Source organism: Podarcis vaucheri (genome assembly GCF_965113315.1).
Source record: "Podarcis vaucheri genome assembly, chromosome: 3".
In the NCBI taxonomy this organism is placed as follows: Eukaryota; Metazoa; Chordata; class Lepidosauria; order Squamata; family Lacertidae; genus Podarcis; species Podarcis vaucheri.
Window position 1 is genome coordinate 74,896,588 of NC_138761.1, and position 19,855 is coordinate 74,916,442.

General features: G+C 41.9%; 1 protein-coding gene across 2 annotated transcripts in view; it reads left to right on the top strand.

Annotated features, from left to right (window-relative positions):
- SCML4 (Scm polycomb group protein like 4) overlaps positions 1-18,044 on the top strand; it is a 71,136-nt gene extending 53,092 nt beyond the window's left edge. For both annotated transcript variants that reach the window (XM_082216667.1, XM_082216666.1), the window contains 3 exons: positions 4,962-5,228; positions 11,132-11,277; positions 17,084-18,044. In XM_082216667.1, coding sequence (XP_082072793.1) covers positions 4,962-5,228; positions 11,132-11,277; positions 17,084-17,209 — 539 coding nt within the window. In that variant the 3' untranslated portion in view covers positions 17,210-18,044. The remainder of the gene's footprint in view (positions 1-4,961; positions 5,229-11,131; positions 11,278-17,083) is intronic.
- The last annotated feature ends 1,811 nt before the right edge of the window (positions 18,045-19,855 follow it).

Below are 19,855 nucleotides of genomic sequence, written 5' to 3' on the forward strand. Positions count from 1 at the left end.
ATAGACATGTGAGTCTCCTGCCTGATTTCAAAGTGATCTTCTGAAGGGGAGGAGGGAGGCAACATGAGTTCAATATCTCAAAAGCAATAAATGTGTTGTGTTATTCTTACTCTTATTTAGTCCTGTGGCAGACTTGATTTTGCCTTCCCCTGTATAATAACTGCAGTACATGGCTTTGGAACATAGTCAAAATAAATGGTTTTTATGGTTATCAATAGTCTCGGCTTTGGTTCAGCATTTAATTACCTGCACAAGCCATTTATTGCCTCATATATTCCTCTGCCATGAACATTATCCCTTAAACAATAAATAAAATATTAAGGTCAGATTTAAAGGGGGAATGTGAGATCCGTGCAATGCACTCAACCACAACAAAATTTAATAGAAAACTATTTGCCTGATCTAAAAAGGTTTGTGGAGAAGAGGTCATTATGTTATCTTCGGTGTTTGAAATGAGATGGAATGTGATGATTGTATACATGGATTTTTCATCCCTTTTGACAGCTGAGCTGCAGTCAAAAATGGGGTTATGGCACTGCCACCTTTACACCCCCAATTCAGACACTGCTTGACAGTGATTCAGTGAAGGGGACATTAGATTAGCATAATATGCCATTTGTAAACATCTACTTTGCACAAAGTAGAAACTGACATTTATTTACTGTACTACGTTCTATTCATGACAGCTGTCTAGTGTCCCTGTGGAACAACACTGGGATGCTGCCTGGCAAATTTGCAACCAGGCTGGGTATTTTTCTTGTTAATATCCGACCATGTGTTGGTTTGCTTGCAGCACAAACCATAATCCTTATGGCATAATGCTTATTTTTAGTATTGCAAGTAACTGATCCCCATAGCTCAGACACACTGGTGGGCTTTAACGTGTGCACATCTAGGGCAGTTCACACTGCTGATAGGGATGGTTTGCAGAAGAAATGTCAGTATCACCCAGCTGGTACAGACTGCTGTGTAGGCTGTCATAAATTGGGGCAGGGCATGAGGATGGTGGCTAGATCTGAGCATGAAAGGGGAAGTGGGGATCCTCCTTTGAATGCTGAGCAGGAGTGGCAATATTACAAAGCAGCAACAGGCAAGCTCAAATTATGTGGGGTGGGGAGGTAGGAGGGTCCTTAAAGAAATTCAAAGCCCCAGTCCATGATCCCCTTTCCCAAATTTTATCATAATTCCCCGGAACATCCTGAAACAGTAGCCAAGGGAACTGTCACTCAGGTGAGGCCCCCATAATTCAACAACTGCTATGGTCTCCAGTTCTCATGGTACTTCCAAATTTCTGTTCTGCAGTGTGCCTGTTTAGACAAGCATTCCCCTGATATTTTGATTTGAATCTCCTGCTTTGAGTTTTGTTTAACTGTTATACGGTTTTAATGGACTTTTTATGTTTTAATTGTGGATGTTTTAATGTAGTTGTTTTACTGTGCATTTTAATTAAAGGTAGCTATTGTTTTTATAATTGGTTTTGTTTGCATTATTTTGCTGTTGGCTTTTATTTGTATGTGAACTACCTTGGTATTTCTTCTTGAAATGGAAGGCAGTATATAAATTATGTGATTATGATTAATAATAATAACATAGGAAACACACACACACACACACACACGGAATCGTTCATGATAAACAACAGAAAACAAATGTTTCAAGCAAACAAATGAATAATGTTCACAGGGGTCACACCTTGAAGTAATCCTCATTGCACTTGCCTGTGTCAGAGATGTTCATCATACCTGGGTCCCTGCGAGAGAGGCGTTCATCTTGTCCTCTTCCAGGAAACCCATAAGTGTGGGGTGGGTACTTGGGAGGAGGAAGTCAATCAAACTTCCTCTCTTGCTGCTTCTGTGGAATGTACAAAATGGCTCAGGATCTATCTCCATGCATCAGGTCAAAATAAAGATATTCCTGTAAAACTATTGCTCCAATCCATTTTTTTAATGCACCAGTCTGATAATAACAAGGAGTTTGGGGTTGAAGTTTGTTGCTTTCAGGGAGTTGGAAGGCCATCTGTTTCAACACATTGCATCTCCTAATAAGAATTTGAAGGTGACTTCAGAACTGACACTGATGTTAAATCAGTCTCAACATTATGTAAAAAAAGAAATAAATAAAAGTAGATATTATTTATTGAGGCCGTCTTTGGAATACAGCTTTAAAGCTGTTCTAATCTCTTCCAACAATGCCAAGGAAGGCGGTTGGATGAAACTGATGATTAGATGAGCCAATGGCATAGCTCAAACGAAGGGCAGGGCTGCGTGACCATGTGATCATGGGGCTGAAAATATACAGGCCACATCTGGCCATCCCATTATAAGAAAAATATTATAGCACTTTAAAAGGTAGAGGGATGGGGTCATGGGGTGATTTCAAGATGAAATATTATGAGCAATCGGAAGAGAAAGAGAGGCAAATGTGGACCTGAGGAATATTCATGAGAAATATAGCTGAGACAGCCTAAATCAGGAAATCCTGCAAAAAAATAGTGCAAAAAACTGTATTTAAAAATGAAAATATAAGTTGTGGAACATTTGCCCTAATGGTGCCCTCCTATGGTGGTGGAGAAATCCTACACTAAAGATCTGGACATCCAGTTTGTGAGGTGAGAGTCTAACATCTGTATTGCCTCTGCACATAGCTGATCAAATGCGTGTGGTGAAAACTGAGTCTTGGCAGGTTTTCCTCACCTGGCATCTCCTGCCTTGCATACTTGCCCCACTCCTGATGTCCACGTGGGTATTGAGTATTATAGTTACCTAGAGGCTGCAGGCACAAAACAAATTGTGTGTATACTCAATGGGCATGATCTATGCACCAAAAATTGGAGTATGTGTAGATATTTTAGAGTGTAAAGATATTTATACTTATGTCCTTCTCAACTCCCAGGTTCAGAAATGGCTAGTGGTTGTCATTTAAAAATGCCAGCTAGGGAACTGGTAAAAGAATGATGATAGAAAGTGAGGCGAAGGTAGGACAAGAACAAGGGCCCTTATTCTAGATGGCAGAGAACTTTGTTAAATGGAATTAATGTCTCCCAATTTGCTCATCACTCTCTCTTATATTCCTTTGACATCCACAATGATGATCTATACATGAGACTGTAGTATCCCTTTCCACTTATTGGACTCATCATTTTAGGCGAAATATTGGCTTCCTCACAATTTTCACAAAATATTGTCCATATTAAATCTCCTTCAGCCTCTAAGGCTTCTTTTTCCATCTCTAATATTTGTGTACTGCTATGTGTTGTTAACAAAACTAATTAAATATTGTAATACTGTCACAAATACTGTGCTAGCATTTGATTGCGCTGCTAACAGCTTCTTGTTATGAGTCCTGTGGATTGCAACTTTGACCTATGCCAATGTGGGTTTAAGGACCAGTTCAGACATTAACTATCTGAATTTAATAAACAATTATAAATTAGACTGAGAACAAACCTTGTGTTGTTGTGTTCCATTCTTGTTCTCCTCCTCTTCTTATGTGTCCACCTTCAGCCCAACTTCTATCAGGGTTTATTAAACCACAATTCCCCATTATGTATAAGCATAAAGGTAAAGGTAAAGGTACCCCTGCCCGTATGGGCCAGTCGTGTCCGACTCTGGGGTTGCGTGCTCATCTCACTTAAGAGGCCGGGGGCCAGCGCTGTCCGAAGACACTTCCGGGTCACGTGGCCAGCATGACGAAGCTGCTCTGGTGAGCCAGCACCAGCGCAGTGCACGGAAACGCCATTACCTTCCTGCTATAAAGCGGTACCTATTTATCTACTTGCACTTTGATGTGCTTTCGAACTGCTAGGTGGGCAGGAGCTGGGACTGAAAGACGGGAGCTCGCCCCACCACGGGGATTTGAACCGCCGACCATGCAATTGGCAAGTCCTAGGCACTGAGGTTCTACCCACAGCGCCACCTGCGTCCCCTATGTACAAGCATAGAAACTCTTTTTTACAAACCAGAATATGAAACTAGGATCAGATTGTGGAGAGTAAGCATTGATTAAACCACAGTTTTCCAGTTCAGATGTAATAGGAAACAAGGACTTAACAAAACCCAGAATCACTCTCTCATGGTATGCAACAGAAGGGAAATGAGGTGAGGAAAGGAGCACATGGACACAAACTTGAATGGAAAATAACCAATAGAGAACAGGTTAAACACACAGAGAAACACCAGACTTGTTCTTAAAATCATGGTCTCAATTTAAAAAACAAACAAATCGCATGCATTATATGTAACATTTTGAAAGGAAAGCAAACAGTTTTTTTTAATCAATTAGCTACATGTGCTATTATTATTCTTTTTATTTACACCTTCAAGTTGTAAGTACAAGTAAATAGTGGACTTGATGGCCGATTAACTCCCTGTCTTCTCAAATTGTACTATTTGGCCTGGAGTGTATTATTAAATATTTGGCCCCCCAGGTTTTGATGAACTACAACTCCCATCAGCCTTTTGGCTATGGATGATGGGAAGAGTAGTTTGGAAACATCTGGAGGTCTCCAGGTTAGCTTCCCCTGCATTAAGCAAATAAGCCTTGTGCTCAAGCCTCACCCCAACACCCTGAATCCTTTTGGCCTATATATAAACATCTTTAAAATCACATACTTTCTGTAACTGCATCAAATCATTCTGAAGCAACCCAAGCACTGTAGTCAACCAAAGCCTCGAGTGAAGTTGACTTACATATATTATTAATTTCAGAACGAGAAAGTCACAATCCCATAAATTAATTCAAATCCATTTCCTATTATAAATCCTCATTGATAAATTAAATCCCACATACTGCAGTTTCTTCTAATTCTGTTCACACTTTAGTTTGCTAATGGGTTTTGGCTGCCTGTCTGCTATTTAAGACTGAGTGAAAATAGAAAAAAAAATTTTTTTTAAAGTAATTTCACTTCGGTAGAAAATCAATGATGTTATTTCATTAACCCCTGATCCTTCCTTTTCGAACAGAAACAGTCATACCTGAAGACTACCTGGTTGATCCAGTGAACACAAAGCATTACAGCGTAGACCCCTCTGATTCTGCCTTTAATTGTATGGGATCCGTGTACTCTATGAGGCAGAGTTCTGGCGATGGACGTCACGGTGGAGGGTCATCTTCCTCTTGCAGTCATCGCTCTGGCCAGATGGCCTCTGGAGGACCATCAGCTGCAGCTCTGAGGCATCAGACATCAAGCCCAACCAGAAATGGAACCTACATGGAAGGAAACAGAAGTGGTAACATCTTACATTCAATTTTTATCTGATGATGTGTTGAGTTCTTTTGCTACCTGTGAAGTTGAATACTGTGGTGTTTCTATTCTTCCTTAAAGACCAACTCTTGTCATGATGATATCATTTTATGAGCCAGGCCACTCACAACCAAGTGCCGCTCAGCAGCCTTCTATAGTCTGACCCTGAAATGGAGGCTTTGCCCACAATACTGATGGGCTGTATTGTCACTGACGCATCACAAGTTGTGTGGGCCTGATGTAAGCATATAAGTTACAATAAAAAGCAGTTTCTTTTTATTTCTTACTGTTTATGTTATGAAGAAGAGAAACATTTGAAATATGTATTCCAAAAGGCTCAAGCCTTGAGATTAAAATAGTTTACTAACCTGTTTCTAAATAATTACACGAACATTTATTTTTGCAAGCCAGGAAAAGAAACTGAATCTTAATTAGTGCCAGACTCTAACAGAACCCAAGATTACTCCAGTTACAATATGTGTTTCTTTAAAAAAAATGAAATTACATACCGTTTTTTCTAGGTTTTGAAAATCTTTCCATTTATTTAGAATTTTTCAAAAACAATTCCTTGGTTTTATTAAATGAACCTGCAGTAATTCCCTTGCTGCACTTGGATACAATAATTCTGTTCATGGTCTGACCAGGAGCAATCTTTTTTTAAAAAACAACAACAACAAAACAACAAAAACTTTATTCATTTCTAATTTGTCAAATGTCACATATATATTTTTAAATTTTAAAGAAAGATTTGCCCAAGTAACCTGGTATCTTGACCATTTTAAAGCAATGAATATCTTTCCCTATCTAATTTATTAAAGGGCCTAATAGAACCCTTAATATTTCTAATCTGTTTGAGGTACTTTTTGAGGTACTTTCCTCCTCAGCCTGTTGCTTGGCTGTAGCTTCTTGTGGCCTTTTGTTGTCTCACACCACATTTGGTTATTTTCTTTGCTTCAGCAGAAATAATTCTCATTAAACTTCTATTTTATTGAGTCTTCATTTATTTCCTTTTTTCCTATTTGAGTTCAGTGTGGCTAGTGTGACCTAAAGGTAAAGGTAAAGGTACCCCTGCCCGAACGGGCCAGTCTTGCCAGACTCTGGGGTTTGTGCGCCCATCTCACATCTATTGGCCGGGGGCCAGCGCTGTCCGGAGACACTTCCGGGTCACGTGGCCAGCGTGACAACGCTGCTCTGGCGAGCCAGAGCCGCACACGGAACGCCGTTTACCTTCCCGCTGGTAAGCGGTACCCATTTATCTACTTGCCCCCGGGGGTGCTTTCGAACTGCTAGGTTGGCAGGCGCTGGGACCGAGCAGCGGGAGCGCACCCCGCCGCGGGGATTCGAACTGCCGACCTTTCGATCGGCAAGCCCTAGGCGCTGAGGCTTTAGCCCACAGCGCCACCCGCTAAATTCAAGTCTGAGCTCATCTTTGGAGCCACTTCCCACTTGTCTTGCCACTTTCCTCAAGAAAACCAGCTGTTTACCAATGAATCAGAACAAATATCAATGTTCATTTTTATGCAGATTGACATTTGTTCTGATTCAGCGATAAACAATGGGTTTTCCTGGGGAAAGTGGTGAGACAAACGTAAAACCACTTGAGATAAACATGAGTGTGGTCAAGCCCTCTGTCTGTTTAGGTGACCAGTCCTGTTACACTGTGTTTTACCTAAATCTAAAGGCAGTTCCAGATACCACCAGACAGTTCCAGTGAACTGTTTTCTTTTATTGGGAAGATATATGTATATATAATCAAATGATTCTGTTTTATCTGCTGCATCTGTCACTGTTTTTATTATATTGTATTTTTGGAATGCTGTTGCATTTATTGTTTGTTTTAATTGTTGGCTGCTGCCCTGAGTGCTGCATAAGCACTGGAAGGTGGGATATAAATCTTTCTAAAAATAAGTACAAATAAAATAAAATAGGTTGATTATCCCTCTGAGCTGCATCACGAGTTTTTAAGCGCAGTTCATTTACATATTTTCTTGCCACCTGCCAAAGCCAGGAAATTGGATTTTACCTAAATTATGATCTTTAAGGATAATTATTGGTACCGAAGACTCCTCTCTCTTTGTAATCTGAGCATTCTTTATCATCTTGATTAATTCTGATGACACAATGCCCTAGGATACCTTTGACATGAGAGAGATGAGATCGTTATTAATGTATTTAATCCCTGGTGTGAATAAATTTCAGGTGCATTAATGCAGGATTTATATACAGGTAGGGCTCCTCCAACAAAGCATGCAAGACCTGAGGAGTCAAGCAATTTTGCAACAGCTTTGTTGACTACCAATTAGCTTCTGAGCCCAATTCAAAGTACTGGCTTTAATTTATTAAGTCCCTTATGTTATGTGTGGGTCTAATGTATCTGCAGAGTGCGTCTCCTCAGGATTGGCTGGGAAGGCCCTGCTTAAAGTCCCGTTTTTGCATGAAGCACCATCCAGTACGGAACATCGTAGGGACTTCTTTGCGTTGGCTCTGATACCTGAGGATCACTATCAAAGTACTGTTATAACAGCCCCCTACACAAATCACAGTGATTGCTCAATAAAGACAATAGAGTCTAACTTATGTGCAAGAAACCCAAGAATGCTCAATAAACAGGCTGAAGACCAAGCCTGTTCAGATGCTTCCATGGTCCTCCTGAATTCAGGCTCGCCAGTCTCTTTGAACCTCTTGGCTCCTCTTTTCCAAAACCAGCGATGGGCAGAAGTTTGATCTGGATCTATTGGTTGATCTCTGGGTAGTTTGTAGTAGATGAGCAAGAATCTCTGATTCCCCATAGTTTAACAACAGTGGCAATCAAATTACTCACACCTCAATTAGACTGCCAAAGTAACAAAAGCTGGGGGTAATGGGTTTGTGTGTGGGAGGACCATGAACTTGGCTCAGTTCTGATACTCAGAACAGATCCCTGTGTTTAGCAGCAGTTCAGAGGCACCGTGTTCTTTTAATTCTAGGTGGATGCCTTTTGCACTGATTCAACTCAGTAGATCCTGTGGTTCTAGTAAAACACAAAGGGAATCTCCCAAGCCTGAAGTCTACCCACCTCTGTCTTAAACCACTCTGCAATTTAAGTGTTCCGTGCCACTGACATCCTCAATCTTGCTGTCCCAATCTTATCCTAAAGATGTCTGTCAGACATCTACATATGAGGGAGCACTGATATTGGGTGCTTCACTGCATCTGATAAGCCACATACCACATATTCTGATCTCTTGTGCTCTTTATAGTCCACCTAGCAGACCAAAGAAAGTGCAGAGCTACTATAAGATGTTGACACAGCAGAAGGCCATGCAGTGGTGGCATCTTTCCCCTGCTCCATTCCTGTTACTACTTCCTTCATTTTCAATTGCATGCCAAGACACCAAACTGGGAAGCTCCTCCTGTGCAAACGGCTTTTGCTGTTTTCAGCAGCTTCTTAATGGCACTATAGCAAGCAGTGATAGAGCAACCAGTGTCAAATCAAGGCTAACTTCATTTCACATTGTGCCGCCTCTTCTAAGCTCATTTGCCTTTGCTTCTCCATGTGTGCATACTCACTTTAATACACACACCAGCGATATAGCTAAAAGCCAAACAGGCTCTGTTTGTTCAGCCATAATGCAGCACTGCCAAGGAGAGAGAGGAGCAAATAAAGGGGGTTAAGTTTGGGAAGGAAACGGCACAGAGATAGCGACTGAGATTTATAATTCTGCAGAGACTAAAGAATAAAAAACATAAATGCACTTTCATCCCAGTGTGCTTTATTGCCTTGATTTAATGTTGAAAGGAGCTGATGTGACCTTAAATCATCTCAGCCTTGATGCCATTAAGAAGTCACATGCACAACGTTTATCTTTGTGCAATTTTAGTAGCTCTCCAAATAGGTGTTCTTTGGGGACACTCTGCTTCATGAAAGCTGGGTGATTAGGAGGATACTCTAATATTCTGATCCTGTGGAAAGTGTTAGGGCTGCCCCACATGCAATATGCATTTTTGATACACAGAGCAAATACAAATTTACAGGTGGGCTGTTCAATCAGTGGTAGAGCATCTGCTTTGCCTATAGAAGTTCCCAGGTTCAATCCTGGACATTTCCAGGGAGAGCTGGGAGAACAACCCCCCTACACACACATGCACACACACACACACACACACACACACACGAAACCCAAGAAAGAGCCACTGCCAGTCAATGAAAGCAATCTTCTGCTAGATGGACCAATGGTCAGGCTTGCTATAAGGCAGCTTCCTGTGTTCTTAAAAGTAGGGCAAGTGTGCATGCAGATGTGGGAAGGTAGGGGAAAGTGACCACACATTGTGCGTGGAGAACAGGGAAAGTGCCTCCTTTCCCCTGATGACATGAACCTAGACATTGCCAGGTGCTCCAGCTTCCAGGCCTACCTAATCAGTCCATCCCATGTCCTTTCATGTTTAGGCCTTGGTGGTGGTTCTGTACCCTCCTGTAAAGTATATCTTCTGTGAAGCAGCCCTCAGTCTAAGGCTTTCAGAGGAGACATTTGCCAAAGCCCTGCTTTGTCCCTGCCTACCTTTTCTTTTATCTGAAGAAGTGTGCATGCACACGAAAGCTCATACCAAGAACTAACTTAGTTGGTCTTTAAGGTGCTACTGGAAGGAATTTTTTTAATTTTGACTATGGCAGACCAACACGGCTACCTATCTACCTTTTCTTTTGTTCCATTAGCAGCTTCACATTTTTAATTCCAGATGGGAAGATGGTGCTTACTTGAGCCACTATCTCTGCTGCCTGTGGTTATGATAGCAGCGGTTGTTTCCTTCAGACTGTGGCAGCTGGCATATTTTCTCTCTCCCAGCAGGAAAGTGAGTCCTTTGCATTTTTATAACCCAGGGTTAACCATCATGCCTTCTGCTGAGCAATCAAATCCAAAATGTCCAAACTTCTCTCTGCTTTCTCACTTCTTAGGCCAGCCTTTCCCAACCTGATGCCCTTCTCTCTGTGTGTGTGGCTGATGTTGTTTTTTACTATAACTCTCGTCAGGCTGACTGACCTGATGGAAGTTGTAGTCCAAAATATCTAGATAGTACAGTGGTACCTCGGGTTACAAACACCTCAGGTTACAGATACTTCTGGTTACAGACTCCGCTAACCCAGAAGTAGTACCTCGGGTTAAGAACCTTACCTCAGGATAAGAACAGAAATCGTGCACTGGCGGTGTGGCGGAAACAGGAGGCCCCATTAGCTAAAGTGGTACCTCAGGTTAAGAACGGTTTCAGGTTAAGAACGGACCTCCGGAATGAATTAAGTTCTTAACCAGAGTTACCACTGTATCAGGCTGGGAAGGCTGCCTTAGGCTTGCTTCCATACAAGGGTCAGATACTAGGTGGTTGTCTTATGCACGTTGGGAATAAGCCCCATTGGACTTAATAGGAGGACTTAATTGCAAGTTAACCTAAATAGGAATGGTCAATAGCATGGAAAAACCAGTAGTTTGACCTAATTTAAAGGTTACTGCTCTTTGCTTGGAGGCCAAAGAGATGTACTTTATAATGATGGCTCTTTCCCCACACCCTACCAGGAGAAGCCCATTCAAAGATGTAATGTATGGATTTCCCTGACTCTTCCTGGGTCTGCTTCTTGCAGCATAAGAAATCCTCTCTGTGGATGCACTTTGACAGTCACATACTCCCTTCCTGGCATTCACTGCTCCCTTCATGTGAACGGTTCAAGGATTAGCAGACATGAACGGCACAAAGTACATTTATGAAACTTACTAGCCATGCAAATGCAGCCCAGGTCATTTATATTACAAATACACTGGTTTTGCAAGTAATGACTGCCATGCTACTGCTGAAGAAACAAGTTAATCAGTGTTTATTTGTAACCGGGTTCTTTCGTTTGCTTCTTTTCACCTCAAATAGCCTCAAGTCCTTCACCAGAAAGGCAAGATGCAGCTCGGCCCATAAGCAAGAATCCTTTGACCTGGACCGTTGATGATGTGGTTTGGTTTGTAAAGGATGCCGACCCTCACGCTTTGGGACCCCACGTGGAGCTCTTCAGAAAACACGTATGTAGGAACTTGTCTGTGATGGAATTACATTATCCAGGACTAATATTCAAGTGAATAAACATGATTTGCACAAAGCCAATGAAGCCCACCAGAACATTGTGTGCTGTTTACCTGGGACTGTGAAAACGGGATTGTGAAGTGCCTGACACGCTACCTTATGTGGCCAATGGCCTGCATTTGGCTTCCTGAGACACATCTTGCACAGGCTAGTAATAAACTAAAGAAGCAGTTTGCACATCACAATTAATGGTTTGCTCCTCTTTTGCTTCCCACCTTCTCCAGCATGACTGAGAGCAGTGCTGGATTTACATATAAGCTAAACAAGTTATAGCTTAGGGCCCCACTCTCTTGGGGGCCAACCAAAAAATTAAAGAAAAAATCTGGATGTACTGGTACATTTCCAAAATTAAGATAAAAAACAAATAAAATAAAACCTACATACAATGTAGGCTTCTTCTTAATTGTATTTTAGTTCAACAATTACTTTGATAAAAGACAAATTTCGTTATGTGCAAATGGGTTTAGATACCTATTAGGTCCATAAATTACCATATAGCACAGGCTTCTTCAACCTCGGCCCTCCAGATGTTTTGAGACTACAATTCCCATCATCCCTGACCACTGGTCCTGCTAGCTAGAGATCATGGGAGTTGTAGGCCAAAACATCTGGAGTACCGAGGTTGAGGAAGCCTGATATAGCATATATTCAACACAAAAAACAGTGACAATTTGTTTTTGACAAAGGACAACTGGACATATAAAGGGCCCCATTACCTTCAGCAGCTTAGGACCTAAATCTGGCCCTGACTGAGAGCAACAAACCACAATCCCTAGCTTAATGATCTATCCAAACCAATGATCGTGGTTAGTTTCCCTCCCCCTAAAAATCCCATAATTGGTCCGCCAAGAACAAATCCTGGCTTGAGGTTTGTTTGGAATGAAAAGCATCCCAACCAGGAATCATGGTTTAGCCCTAAGCCAGAGATCATGGTTTGTTGCACTCACTAATGTTAGGGAAATTGTTACGTGATACATGAGACGTGTTGCCTGGTACTTAAATGGCTTGGAGCACAGGTCCATGGCACACATCCTTAAGATTTCCATATGCTAATTTATGAGCAGAGATGCCTCTGGGTGGGCAGGGTCTCACTTGCACTGTGCATTGCAGTGTGTCCAGCTGCCTTGTAAGCAATGCTTAAAAAATGTTTTTTAAGGACACAAAATGTCAAGAAACCCAGGACTGAGGCCACCTAGGTCACTTCCTGACAGTGACCTTCCCAGGAAGATAGGTGTACAGACACTTCTTACTATTTATGTACTGATTAAAATATTTGTATACCACTGTGCCATTAAAAACATAGCAAAGGGGTTTACAACAATAAAACCATGCTGTTATGTACTGAGTTGAATAGGATCCAAACTGCAGCAGTCTGATTGGTCCTAGAACAATAGGATCCAAAATGCAGCAGTCTGATTGGTCCTAGAACAATAGGATTCAGAATGCAGCAGTCTGATTGGTCCTAGAACAATGCAGCAGTATGATTGGTTGGCAGGAACCACCCAATCCTGCTCCAGATACACTTTGCGACTCTGAGTATATTTCACATGCCATAAAAACCACAAAATGTTAAATACAGGCATCAACAAACCATTGTGAAAGGATGTATTCTTAATTACCTGCCCTAGTCCTAGTGGAATTGAAAAGCTTTCAGCAGACATGGAGATGGCTGCTGGCTTAGTAGCCTTTGAAAGGGGGTTGGATGCATCCTTGATGATCGATTTAACAATGGCAATTAAGCCATGGTAGCTAAAGAGAACCTTAGGGTTCCATGGCCACTGAATTCCAGTTGCAACAAGAGTATCTATGCTCCTTTTGTGGACTTCCTTAGGAATATCTCATTGGCTACTTTGGGAAATACAGTGTTGGACATTTGGATCTGTGATCTGACCCAGGAAGCTTCTTATGTTCTCAGGTCAGTAGCTGACAACTTAGCATTCTGTGCAATGCTGCAGTCCTTGATAATGGTGATGTGGTTTAAACATAATATGGGCTCTAAATTTTCCATATCAAAGCACCCACTAACCTGCTGCTTATATTCAGTCAGCTTCACAGAGATATATACAAGAGGTCTGATGCTTGATTAAGGCCATCACCCAATCCTGCTCAATTATGCCTTTGAATAACCCATTTCCCTGAAATTGTTTAACCTTCATTTCTAAACTGGATTAGCACGAAGACCCCAGAGGTGAGAGACAAGTGATTACTCCTTTAACCTTAGCCATGTCTTCCTGTGAGTTAAATGATTCTAAGGAGCAGGTGCATAATTTAGTCGGAAGCTTTGAATGCTGCTGACATTCCCAACCAACACCTGAAATCCTTGCTTTTGCAGCTGATGACAAGCGCAGGATTGCAGAATGAGGTGGTGATGACCTTTGTTAGTTTAACTTCCCGGTGCTTTTCATACTAAGACAGAAACAGCTTGCCTTGAGAGAGACCAACAACATGTTTACTGTCTGCAAGGAATCCTAGTTCATGTCAGTAGAAAAACTTATGAGTAAATTGTGGCTCATTCCTCCAGGATGGCCAAATGTAAAAGAAGGTGACTGGCACTTGCCCAAATTGTAGTTGTGATTTCTTGGCTAGCCAGCTCCCCTCTTGGCATTTCTGAGGAGGGTGCAGAAGAATTTCAGGAGAGATTGGACCTAGAAAGGAGCGTGAATGAATGTGAAGGGAAGCAATGTGGGATTCAGATTCAGAATAAGGAGAACTAGCCAGCAGGAATGCCAGTCCAAGATGAGTGAGCAAAGTAATGCAACGGGCTGCTCTGATCTGCAACTGGAAAAATGAGTATTGAAGGGAGAGTAAAGCTTTTGAGTTAGGCCAATTAAACTTGCTCTTTTAGAATTATATCCTGACTCTTCCAATGATGGATATTATCACTGAGAGCGCATATTGTTTCATAGACCTGATACGTCTTGGTATTGATTATTTCAGCTTTCTTCCAATTAGCTTACCTCCCTTTACAGTATTTCTTGAATAGTGATTTTACTGCCAGGCAAAGTCCATCTTTTTTGCTTCTTTGAAAACAGGAGCAACAAAAAGAAAGGATTTTTCATTACCAAGCGCAGTGTTGTATGCCAAGGCATCACGCTGCAGCCAAGCCTCCAGATTTAGCATCCGTTTGCATTGGTCAGTGGGCTTATCAGCACTTAGTGTTCAGCACTAAGCCTGAAATATTAAGCTTGACAGTCAGTGTTCACAGGATTAGATCTTAATAAAGCAGCATGAAATACTTCCAGATGCTGTATACTTTTGAAGCCTTCCAGCAGACTGCGAGAAGCTAGTCTAGGTCATAAGCCTTAGCAGCTATAAACCACAACAGAAATTATTACTACAGATCAGATCTATAATTGAACTAGGCCTATGACAGAGGAGTCACAGCAGGTTGTTAAATGTCATGCTGTTTCTGTTTCACAAGGTACTTCCTAACCCCAAAATTCTGGATTGGGAGCATGCTACACAGCCAGATTTAGGACTACAACTTCCTCTAGCTTTTGTAGGTTTAGATATATACCTAAATGCAAAACACATGTGTTCTCCCTTCAAGAGTAGGGTTACCAGACCTCCAGGACTGACCTGAAGTCTCCAGGTTTGCCTGCCCCCTCAAGGGGGCGGGTGGAGGGCTTAAATCTCCAGATGGATGAGCGTCTTTAACAACAACAACAACAACAACAACAACAACAACAACAACAACAACAATAATAATTTTTTAAGAAGGCTATGGCTGTAGCTTGCAAACTTCAGCCCAGCAGGAGCAAAGGCACTATTGGTGGGGTGGGGTGGGGTGAGGTCTGTCTTCTTCTGCTCCCCTCTTCCAATTAACCTCCATTTCCAGGGCCCAACCAGGGAATGGTCTTTGGCCTCAGATTCAGGCTGTGAAATTGCAGGGTCCAGGATGCTCCTGACATGGCAACCCTATTCATGAGAGAATTGTACATAAATGTATTTTGGGTCACACATTCCTTTAAAATATGTGGTTCTCTGTAAAATACAAGAACCCTCCCCTCTGCCCTGCCTGAGTCCCAGGATCTCTAGAAGTACATTTAAGCTGGGAAATGGGAGTGGGTCTTTTCCGTGTCTGTGCCCAAGCTCTGGAGCTCCTTCTTACGAGTGGCTTGGTTTTCCCCTTCTTTGTTGGCCTTCCATCGGGTGATTAGAAAACTATTAGTTGCCGCCTCATCACAAAATTGTGTCATCATTCTACTTCACAAGTATGCCTGGGAGCAAAAAGCAGCCAGGAATTCCATGCAGGTGACTGAGCAGGATCCCAAAGAAGGGATGGATCTCTTGGTCCTGTCACACACAGACACAAACCCCGCTCTGCCAGTCCACTTGGTCAAAAGAGCCTTTCTTTCATTGTGTTTAACTAGGCTGCTATTATGCTGGATTTTTATGCTGGCTATGGAGGAGGGGGCTTCCTTTCATCTGCCGTCAGCATGGAAATGCAAGCTACTAACCCTGTATTTAGTAAAACAAAACAAAACGAAACGAAACAAAGGCTAGTAACTTATGTGGGCTTCATTAGAAAGCTTTACTAGAACCTGTCTGTTAGGTTAAAATTGTTAATGGTTCCTGGCCTTTTTAAATAGGCTGCTCTTATCACTTTACAGCTATTCTAGTGTTTTACTGCTGCTATTAATGTTTTACCTTTGTTTTATAATTGTTAAAATAGTTCTAATTCATTGTTGCTAGCCTCCTTGAGCTCAGCTGAGGAAAGCTGCATAGAAGCATTTTGAATAAATGTGAGCAGCAATCAGGAAATTATTATAATATAATATGGTGCACCTCTCATACTTTCTATAGTTGAGTGTTAATTCCTGAGTTCAAAATAACCTATCAAGAAATACATGGATTTCTTACTTAATGCGGGCACATGGATGTTTTGAATCCTGATATGTGCACCCGTGTACTATGTGTTGTTGTCTTTATTTATATAGCTTCATCAGTATAATTGACACTATGCAGCATACAGAATAACAGAACTACAAAAAGCTGCATTAACATCATTCCTAAGAATTACATAAGCATTTGATGTCTCATTGGTGAAGAGCCAGCTGGTGATTTCTTTTAGAACAAATGCATATGGTGACTTATTTCCAGGTTCTCTCTCTCTGTGTGTGTATGTGTGCTGAGTGGGATGGTGGGAGTTGTAGTCCAAGTCATCTGAAGGGTACCAGGTTGAGGAAGATGGCTGTAGTCAACCTGCATCAAGAGTGATGTGCATGCAGTCATTGAAGTGGCCCTAAGTGATATTAATTCACACAAACCAAAGGCAGCCAGGTTGGTCTACAAGGTGGGGGGGCCTCCAAAATCCATAGTTGGGCTGTGCTTTTATTAGAACCACTCAAAATGTCACCAAATACTGACCAAGTCATGAATAAGAGTTCTGATATACTACTAGGCAAGGATACTTGTGTCACTTTCTCATCTCATTGTTGTGGAAATTAACTTTAGACTTATAGTATTTAAAGAACAGATAAAGTTAGGAGAATACAAATTCCCCGTACTTCAGTTGGATAGATGCCAGGTGAAACAGTAAGGATTTTGAAGGCTGCAGTTCACCTGATTTCTCCAGATTTTCAAAGAAATCTTAAATTACCTAATTTTCAAGCAACTCAACACCATCCAAGCTGCTGCTGGCCATTCCTTTTGAGCTCATTGGGATAGTAGCTTCCCCACCATTCAACACAGGTCAAAATCACATCACGTTTTTGATTCCTTCCTCATTTCTTTTTAAACTAGGAGATTGACGGCAATGCTTTGTTGCTACTGAAAAGCGACATGATCATGAAATATTTGGGCCTGAAGCTGGGACCGGCACTGAAACTCTGTTACCACATCGATAAACTGAAGCAAGCCAAGTTCTGACATTTCCTAAAAACACCAAACAATCCCAATGTAACTTGAGAAAGTAGGAGAAAGGTAACGTGTTGCCTTACAGAAAGCTATCCGTTTTGCCAGCTGTCTCTCCCTCTTTTTGTACTGAGAACTTTCTACAAGTGTACATCTTCACATTTTTTAAATCCAATGCAGAGGGTGGTGGGGAGCGAAATCTGTTTTGCTGGTTTGTGTTAATAATTTTCCAAAAAAGAATATAATGATAATTATTTTGTATTATTCATATGGTTATTATTGTTAATATTATTGTTGTTGTCCTGTTTTTGTATCACATATGGAAAATCAGACACTAAAAGACCATTCAAGCTGGATGCAGAAGAAAGGTCACTGCCAAACAACTCAAGTCAACTGGTTGGTTGCAAGCTCCATGTTGCTTGACTCAGTGCCTCAATGTGGCATCACTGGAACCAGGGGCTCACAGGTTTTGGCTTGGCTTAGTAGCTAGCCATTCTTTGCGGTTGTCTCCAATCTTTCCATTCCCACAAAGCCCTCTGGGACACGCAGAAGACTTGGGAGAGGGAGCAGGAAGTCACAAGTTGTGCACAGCTTTGGGATACACATCAATGTATGCCTCTTCTAAAGCTCAGTGCGACAGAAGAGTCCTTCCCCATGTTCTCTGCAATATGTGGAGAACTCTGGGGAGTGGGGAGCTTGGCAACTGCATTTGGGGAGATCTGAGTGTAGCCCATTGTTAATAGCATCCTTCCTTTAGCTATATGTCATCTGGGTGGCCCTTGTTGCTATTTGGCTAACCTTATACCTCCCCTGGAGGGACGCAGGTGGCACTGTGGGTTAAACCATAGAGCCTAGGTCAGCGGTTCAAATCCCCGCGATGGGGTGTGCTCCCGTTGCTTGGTCCCTGCTCCTGCCCACCTAGCATTTCGAAAGCACGTCAAAGTGCAAGTAGATAAATAGGTACCACTCCATCGGGAAGGTAAAGGGCGTTTCCGTGCGCTGCTCTGGTTTGCCAGAAGCGGCTTAGTCATGCTGGCCACATGACTCGGAAGCTGTACGCCGGCTCCCTCGGCCAATAAAGCGAGATGAGCGCTGCAACCCCAGAGTCGGCCATGACTGGACCTAATGGTCAGGGGTCCCTTTACCTTTATTCCTCCCCTACATATTTGGGCCACAGAAACAGTTGTATGGTGAGATCGGAGGCAAGAAGCCATTGCTATCTTCAGGGGAAACAGGTCCCATGCCTTACATGCACTATCTGGAAAACTTGAATTCTTTCAACAGAAATAAGAAATTGGGATTTTTTCAAGCTCAAGTACCTTTTCTCCCCACTAGAGGGACTGGTGCTAATGAACTCCAGTCTTGAGCTGTGATGGTGGCATCGTTGCTTTCTCCAATAGCAACTTCCCTTTGAGCTATATCATGCTTTCAGTCAATTACAGAATTGCAGCTCTGACTCTAATCAAACATTTCAGGTTTGATGCCACAACAAATAAGGAGCCCCATTGCCAGGATTTGAGAGTAAAGAACAGAGACGTAAACAAGAATCATGACCACACCTATTACTTTCTTTATTCCCCCTTTCTTCTTAATTCAGTCCAGTTTGGAAGATCTTTTGTAATGCATTTGGGGGTGGGGGACGTGGGCAGCAGAATGCTCTAGGAAGGATTTTTTTTTTAAAAAAAAAAAACCCCACAACAACATTAAATGCTGCATTGTAGATTCACAATGACATTAAATCTAGGTTTTCTGTTTCTCCTGAAGAACAGCAGGTTTTGCTAGGTTTTTCTTGCAACTGAAGCTGCACTGGCAGAAAATCTGGAAAAAAATTTCAAACGGCATCTTATCCAATTAAAATGAAATGCACAACCTCTGCCAATCCATATAAGATATCCTACATCTAACAAAGCCGTGGTTGGAGGAAGAGAGGCGGCAGATCTTTAAAAGATTTATTGGGGGTAGATGTATATTATCTTTGTTTTCTTTTCTTGTTTCAAATTTTGTATCTAAGTAACTTTCACAAGAAAGTGGTTTTTTTGTCATAATCTGGAGAATGTAGTCCTGAACCTTTACATTGTACCGTTCCACTCTTTCTGTGTAGATTAATGTGATACCAGATGTCTTGGAGATTATACAAAGTATTGGTGTACAGTAGTAGAATGAGCTTCGCATTCAAATTCATGCACGGTCTTACCCTGACTATAACTATGAAAAGCTTTACACCTTTATGCTGCAATCTATAGGTCCCCTTGGATCTACCTAACTTCCTCCTTGGTGCTAAACAGATTCTCTACAGGAGAAGGAAACAAGAGTGTTTGGAGTTTGCTACAGGCAGAACATTTGGGGGGAGGGAGGCAGCATCCACAGACTGCTGCATGTGGATCTATCCTCTGTCAGCATGAGTGCTGGATGCATTCCACACACCCTATAAGTGGAAGGGAGAAATTGCCATGCAGAAACTATTGATCATGTTCTGATCACCTCCTCATTGGGTTAGGGCCATATGCCATTATACCCAGAGCTGAAGTTATTATTGTGAACCCATGTTTGCCAGGTTAAGGTCTCCTATGTCTGGTCAATTGAACCAGAATACATGTGTGTATGAAGTTATCACAATACAAATGACTGGAAAATTACTAAGGTCAAATTGCAGCGCACGGT